The sequence below is a fragment of the Pelophylax lessonae genome (assembly GCF_965119305.1).
Source record: "Pelophylax lessonae genome assembly, chromosome: 1".
Classification (NCBI taxonomy): domain Eukaryota; kingdom Metazoa; phylum Chordata; class Amphibia; order Anura; family Ranidae; genus Pelophylax; species Pelophylax lessonae.
Window position 1 is genome coordinate 577,400,865 of NC_138768.1, and position 14,958 is coordinate 577,415,822.

The 14,958-nt window shown below is 46.1% G+C and overlaps 1 protein-coding gene across 7 annotated transcripts in view; it reads left to right on the plus strand.

The window, feature by feature from the left end:
* The window catches only part of RUFY3 (RUN and FYVE domain containing 3), a 388,583-nt gene that overhangs the window by 274,375 nt on the left and 99,250 nt on the right, over positions 1 to 14,958 (plus strand). The window contains exon 1 of one of the 7 annotated variants that reach the window (XM_082258989.1): positions 6,112 to 6,983. The exons of 3 other annotated variants lie outside the window; for them this stretch is intronic. In XM_082258989.1, the coding sequence (XP_082115115.1) occupies positions 6,728 to 6,983 (256 nt within the window). In that variant the 5' untranslated portion in view covers positions 6,112 to 6,727. Of the gene's footprint in view, positions 1 to 6,111; positions 6,984 to 7,593; positions 7,728 to 14,958 lie in introns of those variants that run through there. 3 more of the 7 variants (XM_082258990.1, XM_082258992.1, XM_082258993.1) reach the window with 3 other exon arrangements.

Sequence of the window (14,958 nt, forward strand, 5' to 3'; positions counted from 1 at the left end):
GTAGACCTATTTCTGTTTGAGTGTATATAGTTTATTGACGTAGTTTTGCATTGTAAGGCTTTATTCACAACTCATGCGTTGGGCTGCTCAATGCAGTCCCAAGGCATGGACAAGGCAAAAGTTTTTCTCTTCTCTATTTTGTCAAATACCAATGTACTGCATTGGTGTGAGATGAAAAAAAAAATGGGTCAGACAGCATCTCATCTCACCGCAGTGCATTGTGACTCATTTCAGCACATTGCAACACACTGCAGTCTTCTTTTTTCTAAATAAAAACACACAATGAACAGCAGCACATGACCAACTCATCACAACACTCATTGTCAGCCCATAATAACCTATATCTGAGGATACATGCTCTGTGGAGTTAACAAGACTTTAATAAAACCTATTATTTTTGCTAGTAACAGTGAGTTGATTTACTAAAACTGGAGAGTGCAAAATCTGGTGCAGCTGTGCATTGTAGCCAATCAGCTTCGAACTTCAGCTTGTTCACTTGTAAGCTTTGACTATAAAACCGGGAAGCTGATTGGTTTCTATGCAGAGCTGCACCAGATTTTGCAATCAATCAACCCCACTGAGGCTTTACAGCAGATGCTCCACGAGCTCTTCTCCTAGAATGAAATCACCACCTTTTTATGAAAAGCAGCCCCTGAAATAAACAAGTTACTAGGTAAACATACAGGCTCCCTCAAAATATGCAGTGCTTGGTGTTCTGATGCCAGTCCTGAGGGGGGGAGGTTCTTTTACAAAGATAATACTTGAGACTGGGCCACCATCAGGGGACGACAACAATACACACACACAAGAGGGACCCGGTGTTCCCTGGGGCCTGACCACCAAGCAGGTCCGGAAGGAGCATGGCTGCTCTGTCTTTCTCTATGCATTCATTCACAACAGATTGGTGGGATGGCCAGTGGGTTGGCTCCGGGAAATATTGGTGGGGGGACCCGGGGGGGGGGGGACCCAGGAGGGACACAGACATCAAGCGCTTTAAAAGGCCCCAACATTTCTGATGGCTTCCCTGCTTGCATAGTTTTTTGAGGGCTGTGGTGGTGCATCAGGAAGGTGGCAGGTGCTGTCAAGGTAGAAGGAGGCATCTTCGGGTACCTGCGGGTCTAAATGACACATTTAGATACATGTAGCATACAGATTTGTACACCTCTAAATGCAACACTATTGTAATCAGTGAGACCATAGACATAGTTGCAGCTACAACCAAAAATGTGCACTATGTTTAGCTGCGTACAAAAATGTAGGACACCGCTGCCTGCATGGCCACAAAGAGGTACATATTTTAGATCCAGTTGTCTTTTTTCTTTTTTAAGCTTAACCACTTAAGCCCCGGAAGATTTTACCCCCTTCCTGACCAGGCCCTATTTTGCGATTCGGCACTGCTTGACTTTAACGGACAATTGCGCGGTTGTGTGATGCTGTACCTAAACGAAATTGATGTCCTTTTTTTCCCACAAACAGAGCTTTCTTTTGGTGGTATTTGATCACCTGTGCGATTTTTACTTTTTGCGCTATAAACAAAAAAATAGCGTAAATTTTGCAAAAATAACAATATTTTTCAATTTTTTAATATGAAATTCCCCCCCAAAAAAAATGTAAAAATCAAAATTTTTTAACATTTAGGCCAATTTGTTTTCTGCTACATATGTTTGGTAAAAAAAAATTGCAATAAGGGTTTTTTGATTGGTTTGCGCAAAAGTTATCGCTTTTACTAACTAAGGGAAAGATTTTTTTTTTTTAGCGGGACTGCGACATTGCGGCGGACAGATCGGACCCTTTACTGACATTTTTGACACTTTTGGGGGTACCAGTGACATTACTACAGTAATCAGTGCTATACATATGCACTGTTACTTAAAAATGACACTGGCAGGGAACGGGTTAACTTTATTGGTGATGCAGGGGTTAAGTGTGTCCCTAGGGGCATGCTTCTAACTGTAAAGGGATGTGGCTAGTGATGTAACAACAGAGACATACAATCCTACATAGCAGGACCGTATGATCTCTGTTCTTACACAGGGTTTACATCCGCCGCCTGCCTTTCTCCTCTGCACGGACAAACGCGAGTGACCGGCGGACATCGCGTCCGCCTGTCACACGCGCGGGGATGTGCAGGAGCGAGCAGGGGCGGGAGCACACCTCCGATGGCGCGCGCTCGCCCTCTAGAGCCTCACAGGCTAGCGACGTAGTCTTGCGTCGCTTTGCCTGTGAGGGGTTGACTGCCGCAGTAAATATACTGTGGGCGGTCGGCAAGTGGTTAAAGTGGTTGTAAAAGCTGAAGTTTTTTTACCTTCATGCATAATGCATGAAGGTAAAAAACCTTCAGTGTGCAGCTCCTCTTTAACCCCCCCAACACTTACCCAAGCCCAATCTCGCTCCAGCAATGTGTACGGGACCCGAGACTCTCCCAGGACTCACTGCTGATGGGTTGAGATGCAGGAGCCATTGGCTCCCACTGCTGTCAATCACAGCCAGTAAGGCAGGGGCGGATTTAAATAGTATTTTATGCATGTATTCCAGAAAATATGCTTATGCCTGTGTGCGTGATGCCCTAGGACATTAAGAACTGTCCTTTGTGCTGAGCAGCTGTCTGCTGCACCTATTTTTTATTTTTTTTTAAAGCCCGTAGCGTGTGCAACACACTCAAAAGACTCCACCCGGTGCATAAAAAAGTGCACACACACAAGGTGAGAACACAAAAAAGCACAGGGTGTGCGAAATCGTATGGTCTTCCCTCTGAAGAGGTAGGACCCGAAACCTCGATCCCCCGGGGCGCAAGACTCCTGACAGGGATTTAAGGTACTTGTGGTCAGTCGGCCGAAACCAAACTGACCCCGTTCTTCAGGGGGACTGCCGAACAGCCCACCTCAAGTACTAAGTGGAGCTCCCACGAAGGGAGACCCCATGAGAGAGGGCGAACTAAGCCAAAAGGCCATATCCACCCCCTCCCAAGACTCAAGGCTGGGCCCGAGGACCCACACACTCCAGTCGTGCAAATAAAGAAAACAAAGGTGACAGTGCAGGTGACGGACTCCAAAGAAAAAGACAAACAAAACAAAGAAGTGGGGAAGGGGAAGTGGGGAAAGTGCGATGGTGCCATGTGAGGGACCAAGGCAGGCCTTCCAGCCGGAATAAAAAATTCCTCTGGTGCAAGCCAAAAGGCCTGTCCCAAGAGGCAGGTGCGAAAAAGGTGTGCATAGTGCAGTGACCAAGGTGCCGAAAAAACTCACAGCGAGCTGCCCCTCACCAGTGAGAAATTAAGGCACCCCTGGGCTGCCACCCCAGGGGCACTTACACTACGGGCTTATTCAATCTCAGCCCCCGGCCAGACCGAGTGTAGCCTATCCCCACCAGCAGACATCAGAACCTGGACAGCTTAGAGAGAGCTTGCCTACCACTGGGGACAGGCCTTTTGCAAGGCCAGATCAAAACCCAGAAGAGAAAGCCCTCCCCTCGCCATCCTGTTCCTGTCTGCTGCACCTATATCCAACTTAGAGCTGGGCAACAGAAGCCTCTAGAATTGGATGCAGACGCAGCAGCTGCAGGTACACTGTCTGTAAACACCCCCGTCCGCAGCCTATTGACGTTTGAGGGGAAGGTGGCAAAAATGCATGGATGAGTCGTGTTTTTGCCACCTGCCAACCACCCCTGCTTAAACATCAGTAGGCTGCAGACTGGGTGAGGAAGCGATGTGACGCCTCCTCGCCACCTGTTTTTAATGCCATTTTTACTGACAAACGTGCTACATCCACATGCATTGCATTGCATGTGGTTGCGGGGCATTTGTGGTGCTGATGGCTCTGTCCTGACAGTGCGAGTCTCAGAAAAGGGTTGACCTGGGGCGCAGAGCAGTGTGCACCGAGCCTGCCCATTTGTGTGACAATAGCGAATGAAAATTCGCTATTGTAACACGGATCCTCCCCCTGGCCAATCAGGAAGCTGGTTTAAGACCCGCTTCCTGATTGGCTGAAAAGGCGAACACATGCCATTGGTCGAGGAGGAGGCGGTAGGACTCAAGGAGAAGCCGCCATTGCAGGTAAGAGCACTGGCTTTGTGCATTGAAAGGGGGTACGCTGTGGTCAGTCTGCATTGAAAGGGGGCACGCTGTGGTCAGTCTGCATTGAAATGGGGCACGCTGTGGTCAGTCTGCATTGAAAGGGGGCACACTGTGGTCAGTCTGCATTGAAAGGGGGCATGCTGTGGTCAGTCTGCATTGAAAGGGGGCACGCTGTGGTCAGTCTGCATTGAAAGGGGGCACGCTGTGGTCAGTCTGCGTTGAAAGGGGGCACGCTGTGGTCAGTCTGCGTTGAAAGGGGGCACGCTGTGGTCAGTCTGCATTGAAAGGGGGCACGCTGTGGTCAGTCTGCATTGAAAGGGGGCACGCTGTGGTCAGTCTGCATTGAAAGGGGGCACGCTGTGGTCAGTCTGCATTGAAAGGGGGCACGCTGTGGTCAGCCTGCATTGAAAGGGGGCACGCTGTGGTCAGCCTGCATTGAAAGGGGGCACGCTGTGGTCAGCCTGCATTGAAAGGGGGCACGCTGTGGTCAGCCTGCATTGAAAGGGGGCACGCTGTGGTCTCTCTGCATTGAAAGGGGGCACGCTGTGGTCACTCTGCATTGAAAGGGGGCACGCTGTGGTCACTCTGCATTGAAAGGGGGCACACTATACCTTGATTACTTAAGGCCCCTTTCACACTTTTGTGACCACAAAGTCACGCAATTTTTTACAGCATTTTTTGCAAAGCAATGCCTATTACATTTTTGCATACATTTTGTACGGCCCCCGAATGATGTTACAAAAATCCAAATGGCCCTTGGCAGAAAAAAGGTTCCCCATCCCTGCTCTAAGGGGTGTTTTCTAACTGTGAGGGGGATGGGTTTATGGAATAAATACAGAGACTTCTGTTCCTAAAGAGGAGGAACACAGAAACTCTGCATTGATACCAGAGAGAACAACGGTCTGTTGTGTTTACAACAGCAGACCGCTGTTCTTTCTTAATTGGGAGCGATCGCAGGTGCCCGGTGGCAAACGCGGCTGCCGGCTCCCTGGATTGGCTTTCCTGCTGGCGAGTGGACGTGCATGCACGCCCCCAGGATTGCTCTTGCGGACCGCCATACAGGTACGGCGATTCACTGGAACCTGCCGCTGTAGGACTACGGCGGCTGGTCGGCAAGTGGTTAAATTAACACTTGCAACACCCCGCAGTCGGTTTGCAAATCGCAGCGTGATTTTCAGAATCCGATTGCATTGATGTTAACAGCCATGCGATCTGATTCTGGTGCGGACAAAAAAAGCGGCCTGCACGAGTTTGGTCTGAATGCGATGAAAATTCAGCCAGATTGTATGGCTGAATTTGCATCGCACAGACATCGCATGTGATCTGCACAGCAATTCGGCGCAAATCGCATGCGATGTCTGGCATCACACTATTGTGAAATGGCTCTAAAGGTTCACTTTAATAGGGATCATAGTGAATCTGAACAGCTGTACAAGAATGATTTAGAGAAATTAGCCTAATGCATTGATTTCTTGCAATATTTAGGACTTCTGTGACACCGACTCTGTACAAGTTATAATCAGGGTCGGGACAAGGGGTGGGCAGGAGGGACGGTTGCCCTGGGCACAATAGTTTATTGCAGTAATGGGGGAGGCACCTTGACCCTAACCTTAAGGGAAGGGGGGGGGCGCAGTTTGGCATCCTTGCCCTGGGCGCTGGATGACTTTCTCCCTGCACTGGTTATAATAGAGAAATTGTATTGTCAATGATTGTTGTATTGCTGCCAATTAATAGTAATAAAAATGTTGAAAACATTTTTTAGGGCTGCACAGTGAGCAACAGATGGCTAAGTGAGCCTGGAGATTATAATAAGAGTAGGAAGACATCTAGGATTTGTAGGTGTAAATAATGGTTAATTGCTTTAGTTGTATCGCACAGGTTTCCTAGTCTTCTGGGTGAAAGGATCAATGACAACAGCCTTATTGTGTTTGATCAGATTTTCAGTTTTGCTAGTCGAGTCTGAAGCAAGGTGGAGTCTGATCGGGGAGGGGATGGCTGTCACAGAGCAGGCAATGGGGTTGGGTACTGAAGAAGAGAACGTTTTAATTGCTTCTCCCTGCATCAGCAACATCCAGACAGCATTCTGGGACTTGCTTACGCTCCGAGCATCCCTGGTCACATGAGTGTGAATTTTCTCTTCTCTTCATTAGTCAGCCATTTTGGTCAACACCCTGCTTACTGCGCACAACCAATCCTACAAGATCACAAGTGCCTGGGCTGTGCAGACCTGCTGCCCTCTTTGGAACACTTGGCTTCCCATAACTGCCTTTATATACCGGCCATTCACATGACAGTGGATGACTGCTTTACATTTGTCACTGACTGCCTGCCTGACTAGAACAAAGGAGAAGCTTATAATCTGGAGTTTTGTGCTTTTAGCAAGCAGCTTTGACGCATGACGATTGGCAGCAGAGCAGCAGGGGGGCGGAAGAGGCAGACACAGGAATCCAAAGCAAGCCAAGGAGGAAGAGCATCTTTCCTGTATTGCAGAACTGAAAACAGTCCTAGAGAACATTTTCTGTATTCCTTTCTTGCATGATAGCTGAGCAGCTTTCTCTGCAAGTTCAGAAGAATCTCTGGACTCTTCAAGACGCCTTTTTCTGATTTTTCCTCTTTCTGATATTTTCGAGTGGGTGTTCTACCACCTGAGCCACCATGACGGCTCTTACCCCTCAAGGCGACATGCCGACCCCCACCACGGACAAGATAACCCAGGCTGCAATGGAAACCATATACCTTTGCAAATTCCGCGTCTCTATGGATGGCGAATGGCTCTGCTTGCGTGAACTTGATGACATTTCGCTTACGCCAGACCCTGAACCTAATCCTGAAGGTATGGGCCAAATCGATACCATGACGACATCCCACAATCCCCTGCTGTATCATGCTTATGATCAAAAACAAACCCGGGGTTAGTTGCAAACGAGTTGCTTTGTGCCAACGCTTAGCGTTATTTAAATAAGCCTAAAAATGTCAGTAATTGCAATTTTTTTTTTAATGTTGTGCAATGCAATTGTTTATTTAGCTACAATGATATTTACGTATTTGCAGTTATTTAAGATACACAATCCAATAACGATTATTCTCCATTGTCCTATGACACAAGATTAGTGAAGGTCATTTGTGCATTGGCCTGCGCCATTGTTTACACAGATATTATTGTATATATGAGTGGAATACAATAGGCATCAGTTCTGTTTTTTATACGTGAGATTATCACTTGTATTTTCTGGAGCTATAATTTCGACTCATTAACAACATCATAACACTGATCCTTTAGCGATGCTGAAGCGCTGATGTTTCTATTTTGCCGTCAGCTCATAAGCATTAACCTTCATATTACCTTTGTCATGGTTGTTGCAGTGAAATACGCCATACCATCAAGTGAGCCTTCCTTAGCAACCTGCTAGGCCTGCAGGATGGAGTGTAGCATGCAGCAGTGAACTGGTTAAATGGCAATGCCTCCTCCCTTGTTGTAAAGCTCATGTCATTCTGCCCAAATAGTTTGGAGACAAAAGACCCAGAGAGCATACAGAAAGCTGCTGTCTGCCTGTAAATCCCTGTTTTTTTTATTCACCTACTTCCTTCTCTGCCCTTCTGTTATTCCCTTGGATTCGTCATTGTTTGCATGTTCTTTTTTTTCTGCAATGGGAGAGTAAGTATGAATGTCGATATCCGTTTTCCTAACTTAGTGATATAAATACTCAACCGTTCTATGGGGAGAAAAAGATGTATTAGCATTAATACACCATGGGGTGGAGCTGCAGGGGGTGTATGGTAAGTGAGGGCTGCATGTAGTATGTCATTGTGCTGGGCCTTGGCCAGATCTCAGACACACCCCTTGTGAATGCATATGGCAAGAGTAGTCCACCGCATCTGTTGGGATTCTGACTAGCCCAACTGCAAAAAAACAATAAAAGCCTAGGAGACCAAATGAGTGTATAGTCTAGGGCAGTGGTCCTCAACCTTGGTCCTCAGGGCCCACTAACAGGCCAGGTTTGCAAGATAACTGGAATCCATCCCAGGTGATATAATTTGCTGCTCAGTGATTGCAGTACTCTAGTCTGCATCTCCCAAAGGTAATACTTAAAATCTGGCCTGTTAGTGGGCCCTGAGGACCGGAGTTGAGGACCACTGGTCTAGGGCACAAGTGTCAAACACAAGACCCGCAGGCCATTTCATGTGGCCCTCTCAACCAGGGGGGGAAGGATGGAAGTGAGATGTGGACAGCCTGTGAAAGAGAGCTGAACCCTGTTGAACCCTTTACACTGTACATAGTGCACCCTTAAACCCTGCACTTGGTATGTAGCACACCTCTGAACTCTGCGGAGAGCGCACCCCTGAACTCTTCACTCGTGCATCGGACACCCTTGAAACTGTACATAGCGAGTCTCTGAATTCCTCACTTAACTCACTCCTGGTATTTATTACCCCTCTTGGATCCCCCCTGTGCAATTTGGCTACACCCACTGTTCATTGCAGTTTGGCGGAAGGGGGGGGAGGGGGGTGGTTGAGTTCCTGCACCTATTCTCTATGAGAAGAAGCCTTGGATAACTTTATATAGTCTTACAGATACAACCAGGCCCTTTTGAGAGCAACCATAATGATGTGGCCCACAATGAAATTGAGTTTGACCCCCTTGGTCTAGGGGACGGTAAAAGCATATTTACTTACCTTATCCTCCACTCATGCTTTGGCACTGTCTCTCAATGTCCTTAAATCTAAGGCCCCTACATGGGCTTCGATGACATTAGAGACATCCTACTGCCAGAGTGCAGGGGAGAAGACTGTGTGGGGTCCAGTCTAGCAGTGCAGAGGACCCTATGTGAACAGAGGATTGGGTAAGTAAAACTGTTTTACCTGGGCCCCCGAGACATAAACGAGATGTGAACCCCAGCGAAGCTGGCACAGCCCTACTGCAAGAGAGGACTTTAGACTTTTACTTTGCCTGAAATACAGCTTTAGGCCTGGTTCACACTAGTGCAATTTCAGATGTGGCTTTAGTAGCACAGAACCGCATGACAAGGGAAATCATTGCTTTCAATGTTGCCCGTTCACATCAAAGGTTACTGTACTACTTTGGTGGGATTTTGGCCACATAGAATATACAAACCTTATCAAAGTTGCATCCAAGTAGCACCACATAATCGTGCTGAAAGTTGGATCAAAATAATTTTGGAGCAGTGTGAACCTTGCCTTAAAGCTTACGTATAATGGGCAGGTGAGATACTGCATATACACACACCCACGTACATACAAACTGTCATATCTGCCAAAACTGCATATTTCATTTTTTTTTTATAGTCCAAACATTACAGCAGGCCTTAACCATTTACTTTTTGCAATACAGGTAAATTAATAAAGCTTGGCCAAGACCGATTGGTTAGTGAAGGAACAGCTTGTTAAAGGTGAGGTTATCACTATACTCTCTACTCCAATAAGCTTCATGTAATGCAGTAGAGCCCTGATTACTGCAGTTTGCACATGATCATTACCCAAACGGGCCATGTCTGACCAGCAGTTTTGTAGCAGCTAGAGATCTTATTATCGAAGGTGAGTAATAGCAGCCCACAATTTTTCTGGATCAGCAGCTCCAGCCTCTCTGTCCTTATACAGTTTCCCGGTGGGGGGGAAAGGTTCCTCCGTACACCTCAATTGTATGGAAGGAGGAATGTGTTTGTTTTTTTTAGAGGGCTGCCTGAACATGATGCCCGGTACCATTTTTAAAGTGGCTCTACAGGAAGAAGGTTTTTTTAACCTTATTGCATTCTCTTCAGCCCCCTTTTATACTTACCTGAGCACCATCTCGATCCAGCGATGTGCAGGAGAGCATCGCCTTCTCTTTCACTCTTCATTTGCTCACACAGCAGTGGGCCAATGAGGAGAGAGCTGGGGGGCAGGACAGAGCCGAGCTCTGTATATGAATGGATAATATCCATTCACAGGAACGCGGCTTGGGAGCATGCCTGCTTGAGTGCCCCCATAGCAAGAGGCTTGCTGTTTGGGCCACTCCGTAGGGGAGGAACCAGGACCACCAGTGGGGGACCCAAAAAGAAGAGGATCAAGGCTGCTCTGTGCAAGACTATTGCGCAGAGCAGGTAAGTATAACATTGTTATTGGGGAAAAATCACAACTTTTACAAATCACTTTATGCTGGCAATACTCTGCTTGAATTTTATGCTACTCCTGATGGCTCTGCTGAAAATCAAGCAGTGGATGTGGCCTTGCTGGCATTGCTCCATTTGGAAAAAGTAATTTGTTTAACTAGTTGTGAAAGGAGCCTGTTGAAAAATTTGGGCCAAACACCAGTTAGATGGCAATTAAATGTTCAGCTGGTGGCATTTTCATAAAACAGCCCGACAAAGTAGATTTGCCCATCTTCATTGTTGCTGTGGATGGAGATATCTGTTAGATAAATCTACGAGCACGTGGCCAGCTTTATAATCCTACATATCCTGCAATTTGAATATTTGACCATTATATTTCACTATGGACTAGAATGCAGTGTTATTTTTTTTATCACCTGTAACCTCATTTATGCTAATCATTCCTTACTAGATTTTTCAGCTCTTTTGAAAGTTTACCAAAATATTACAAATGCTGTTCCTGATTTTGGCCCTGTGTTATTCCACGATGATACTAGGTTGAACAAATGCCTACCACCATTGTTAGGTTATTGGTGCTGACAGGGCCGTTTGGAGGCCCCAAGCAAAATGGACATGGAGGCCCCCCCGCACACACGCAAAGCCTACAAGCCTACATCTACTGCGCAGATGCGCGCTGCCGCCGTGCACTCTCCCCCTAGCGAGCCGGCGATGCGTGACGTCATGCCGCTCCTCTGCTGTGCGCCCGCCCGCCGGCCTGTCACAGGCCGCCTGTGTGCTGTGAGGCTGGCCTGTGTGTGTGAAGCATGGCGCGCGGCCGCGGCGTTTGTGTTTTGGGTTTTTGGGATAATGTCAGTCTGTGTCTTGGGTCTTGGGGCCCCAGGCCAGCTTGGGGGCCCCAAGCAATTGCTTGTTTTGCCTGCCTTGACACAACGGGCCTGGGTGCTGACCAGAGATGGGAAATGGCAAGGTCCCAGAAATCTTACCATAAGGTACCTTGGGTGGTCTATTTTTTATTCTGCCTTCTTTTCATGCTGGGTTTCTGGGGCAAAGCATCATCTTTTACATCTAGCAGCAGAAATCCAGAATCTGAAGACACGTTCTTCCCAAGATGCCAAGTCACGATTTTCCCTTAAGCAACAGGTGGCTTTCACTAGACTCGAGCATATTTCCTCAAGAGCATGGCTAGACAAAACCTTTTTTGCTTCCTGCAGGTTTTTTAATCTGATAACTGGCATGAACAAAAACATGTAACAGTAAAAGGTTTGCGAACTCTCAGTCATTTCCATATCTTTACATCTCACATCTCATGTTGCTGGATAGGAGGAAGAATGGGCAACGGGTCAGAATGGTGGCAGTCAAGAAGGATTCCCAGACCGCATATAATAATAAAAATTGGTTACTTGTACAATATACTTTATCTTATATCTTTATTTAGGTAAAAGCATATGTGTAGGAATGTGTATTTATGGCAATATGTAAAGTCTCATAGACAATCGGTGTATAATGAGTCTTGTTTGTTTTATAATTACATTTAGAGAAGACCTCGAGGAATGGGATTACTTTAAAGCGGAAGTCCAGCCTAATACCTTACATTCTCCTCTGCAATCATTTAATGTGAGCGGAGTTCAGCCTTATGTGTCAAAATGAAAAACTCCCAGTTTTTCTATCTTTGTTTTGCAGTATTCAGTGCTGTCACATGACTTCAATCCCTCTTTCTGCTGAGTCTAAGAGCAGCAAGTGGGTGTGGTTACTGAAAGCTAGTGACATCACTTCCAGGGAGGGGCACTGTTACTGTGTAGCCAGTGGGTGTATACAGAATGGGAGGGGCTGAGCATAGGTTCCCGCCCAATGTTTTCATTACTAAAGATGCATTGCTCATCCCAATTCATGATAAAATGAAGACAAAATTCACACAGGACCCGGGGGAGGGGCACATATACAGTATAACTGTGCTGGGCTTTGAATGACGACTCCCATAGGAGAAGGAAGCCGGACACGGGGGGGGGGAACTGTCAGTGTAGCTGTAAATGCTCTCAGCTCGCAGTCTACAATGATCATAGTACAGACAACTACCCTAAGTCTACGTTTCCACTAGTGCGACTTGTCATGCTACTTTGGACACACAGTCGCATGACAAGCACAGCCCATTGATTTCAATGGCACCCGTTCCCATATATGCAAATTTGAAAATCAGCGACTCTGAAAAGGTACCTGCACTACTTTGATGCAACTTTTGATGCGACTTTGATCCAGAGAGTGTAAAGTTGGAACAAAGCTGCACTCAAATTTGCACTCTAAAGTCACACTCTAGCCTAGTAGCTAAGTTTCCACCAGTGCAACTCTTAAGCTGTGCGATTTAGAGTGCGACTTTTAGTGCAGCTTTGGTCCAACTTTATACTCATTGGATCAAAGTTGCATCATAGCAGTGCAGGCACCTTTTCAAAGTCACTGATTTTCAAAGTGGCATAGATAGGAACAGGTGCCATTGAAATCAATGGGCTGTGACTTGTCATGTGACCTTGTGTCCAAATTTGCATGACAAGTCACACTAGTGGAAACTAGGTCTAAAACTCATTACTCACATGTAATGCAATAGACATCGATCTGTATCCTTCTAAACTTTCAAAAATGTTCCTTTGTACCTTATTTCCGTCATAAATTGTGCTGGTCACGTGACTCCTCTCCCTCCCTCCTCACCCCTCTCCCTCTCCCCCTCCCCTCTCCCTCTCTCTGGAGAAGCTGCTAGCCTAAATGAGGCTATGAAGACAGGAGATCATAGTGAAGGATAGGAGGGATGAGGTTGGGGCTGGGCAGGTCTAGGCATGCCTGTCTAAGAAAGACTGACAACCTTTTCAGGAAGTGAAAGACAGCTTAGCAAATTCAGATGGAGTTGTCGGTGAAGAACAGAAAGACGTTGATTGTCTGCCTAGCTTAGATAAGGGTTTCTAAGCTACACAAGCAGCTAGCCAGAAAATGAATAATATCAGACAGAAATATTTAACCTACTTTTAATAGGAAAATTTTCATTTTTGACTGGAGTTTCCCTTTTAAACGCTTACTTTGGGTCAACTTATTAGTGAAGCTGTAATTTACTATTGTAGTTTATGCTACATACAGGCAGTGAGGTCCTCTTCCTGCGGTTGCTCCAGCAACTTCTTTTTACTAAAGTGTGTTGCTTACTCCCACGCTTCCACCACTCGAGAAGCCTTGTATTTTTTTCACTTCGCTTGGGTGAGGAGGAGAAAGATTGCTGATATCATCTGGGGAATTCATAAGGAGTGTCCTAGACCATGCTTATAATACTCTGCTCCTTTGCATGACAAATGTTGAAAATGGTAGCAGTAGTGAGAAAGTGGTGGTAGGAAGAACTGCCAGAATTCGGCACACATGTCGGCATTTACCGAAATTAGTGCAGAGCTTTGATTAATAGGTGCAGGCCATGTTAACCACTTCCCGACCACCCGCCGCCTTTTTACTGCGGCAGGGTGGCTCTCCTGCGCAAACCGATGTAGAGCTACGATGGTCACACGCGGGAAGCTAGGGGGCAAGCTCCTGCCCCCACTCGGCAGCAGGGAAGCAGATGCACGGGCCAGGCGGCTCTGATTGCTGCCTGACACCCGCGATCACTTCTCCGCTGAGAGAGAGTAAACACAGCTGACCGTTCTTCTCCCTGAAATGATCACAGAGCTCATGTGATCCTTCTATATAGGATCACATGTCTCTATGGTCATTTCAGAAGCCACACCCCCCACAGTTAGAATCACTCCCCTAGGCTTACATTTAACCCATTGATCACCCACAGGGTTAACCCCTTCCCTGCAAGTGTCATTATTACAGTAACAGTGCATATTTTTAGCACTGATTACTGTAGTAATGTCACTGGTACCCCAAAAGTGTCAAAAATGTCAGTCAAGGGTCCGATCTGTCTGCCGCAATGTCGCAGTCCCGTAAAAAATCGCAGATCGCCGCCATTACTAGTAAAAAAAACACAATAAAAATGACACTAATCTTTCTCGTACTTAGTAGACGTGATAACTTTTGCGCAAACCAATCAAAATACGCTTATTGCGATTTTTTTTTTATTTTTTTTTTTACCAAAAATATGTAGCAGAAAACAAATTGGCCTAAAATATAAAAAAATTAGATTTTTACATTTTTTGTTTTTTGAGAATGTCGTATAGCAGAATGTGAAAAAAAAAATATTTTTCAAAATGGTCGCACTTTTTTGTTTATAGCGCAAAAAATAAAAATCGCCCAAAAAAGAAAGCTCTATTTGTGGGAAAAAAAGGACATCAATATTATTTGGGTACATCGTCGCACGACCACGCAATTGTCCGTTAAAGTAACGCAGTGCCGAATCGCAAAATAGGGTCTGGTCATTAAGGGGACAAATCCTTCCGGTCTTAAAGTGGTTAAAGTAGCCATACTGCCAGAAAAGCGTTGTTTGCTTCTTAGAATTCCTCTCCATATGTCCAACAACAAGCACACCGGAAACTCCGACAATCGACACAAAGCTTTTCCAGGTGCAAATAGTAGCATTCAATTGGTGGGACAAAGTTCTGCACTTAAGAAACAGAACACACATTACAATTTTTAACCTTTTTACCTACTTTACATAACTGAGCTAAATAGTTCTACATTAACTGTATAGTTTTACACATTCATACCATGTCAGAAATCGAACCTGGGGAAATTGTATGTCAGTAACTGAAAAAATTCTGGATTGCAGTAAGTGCCGGTTCACACTGGTGCGATGCGGGAACCCTGCAAATCCACTGC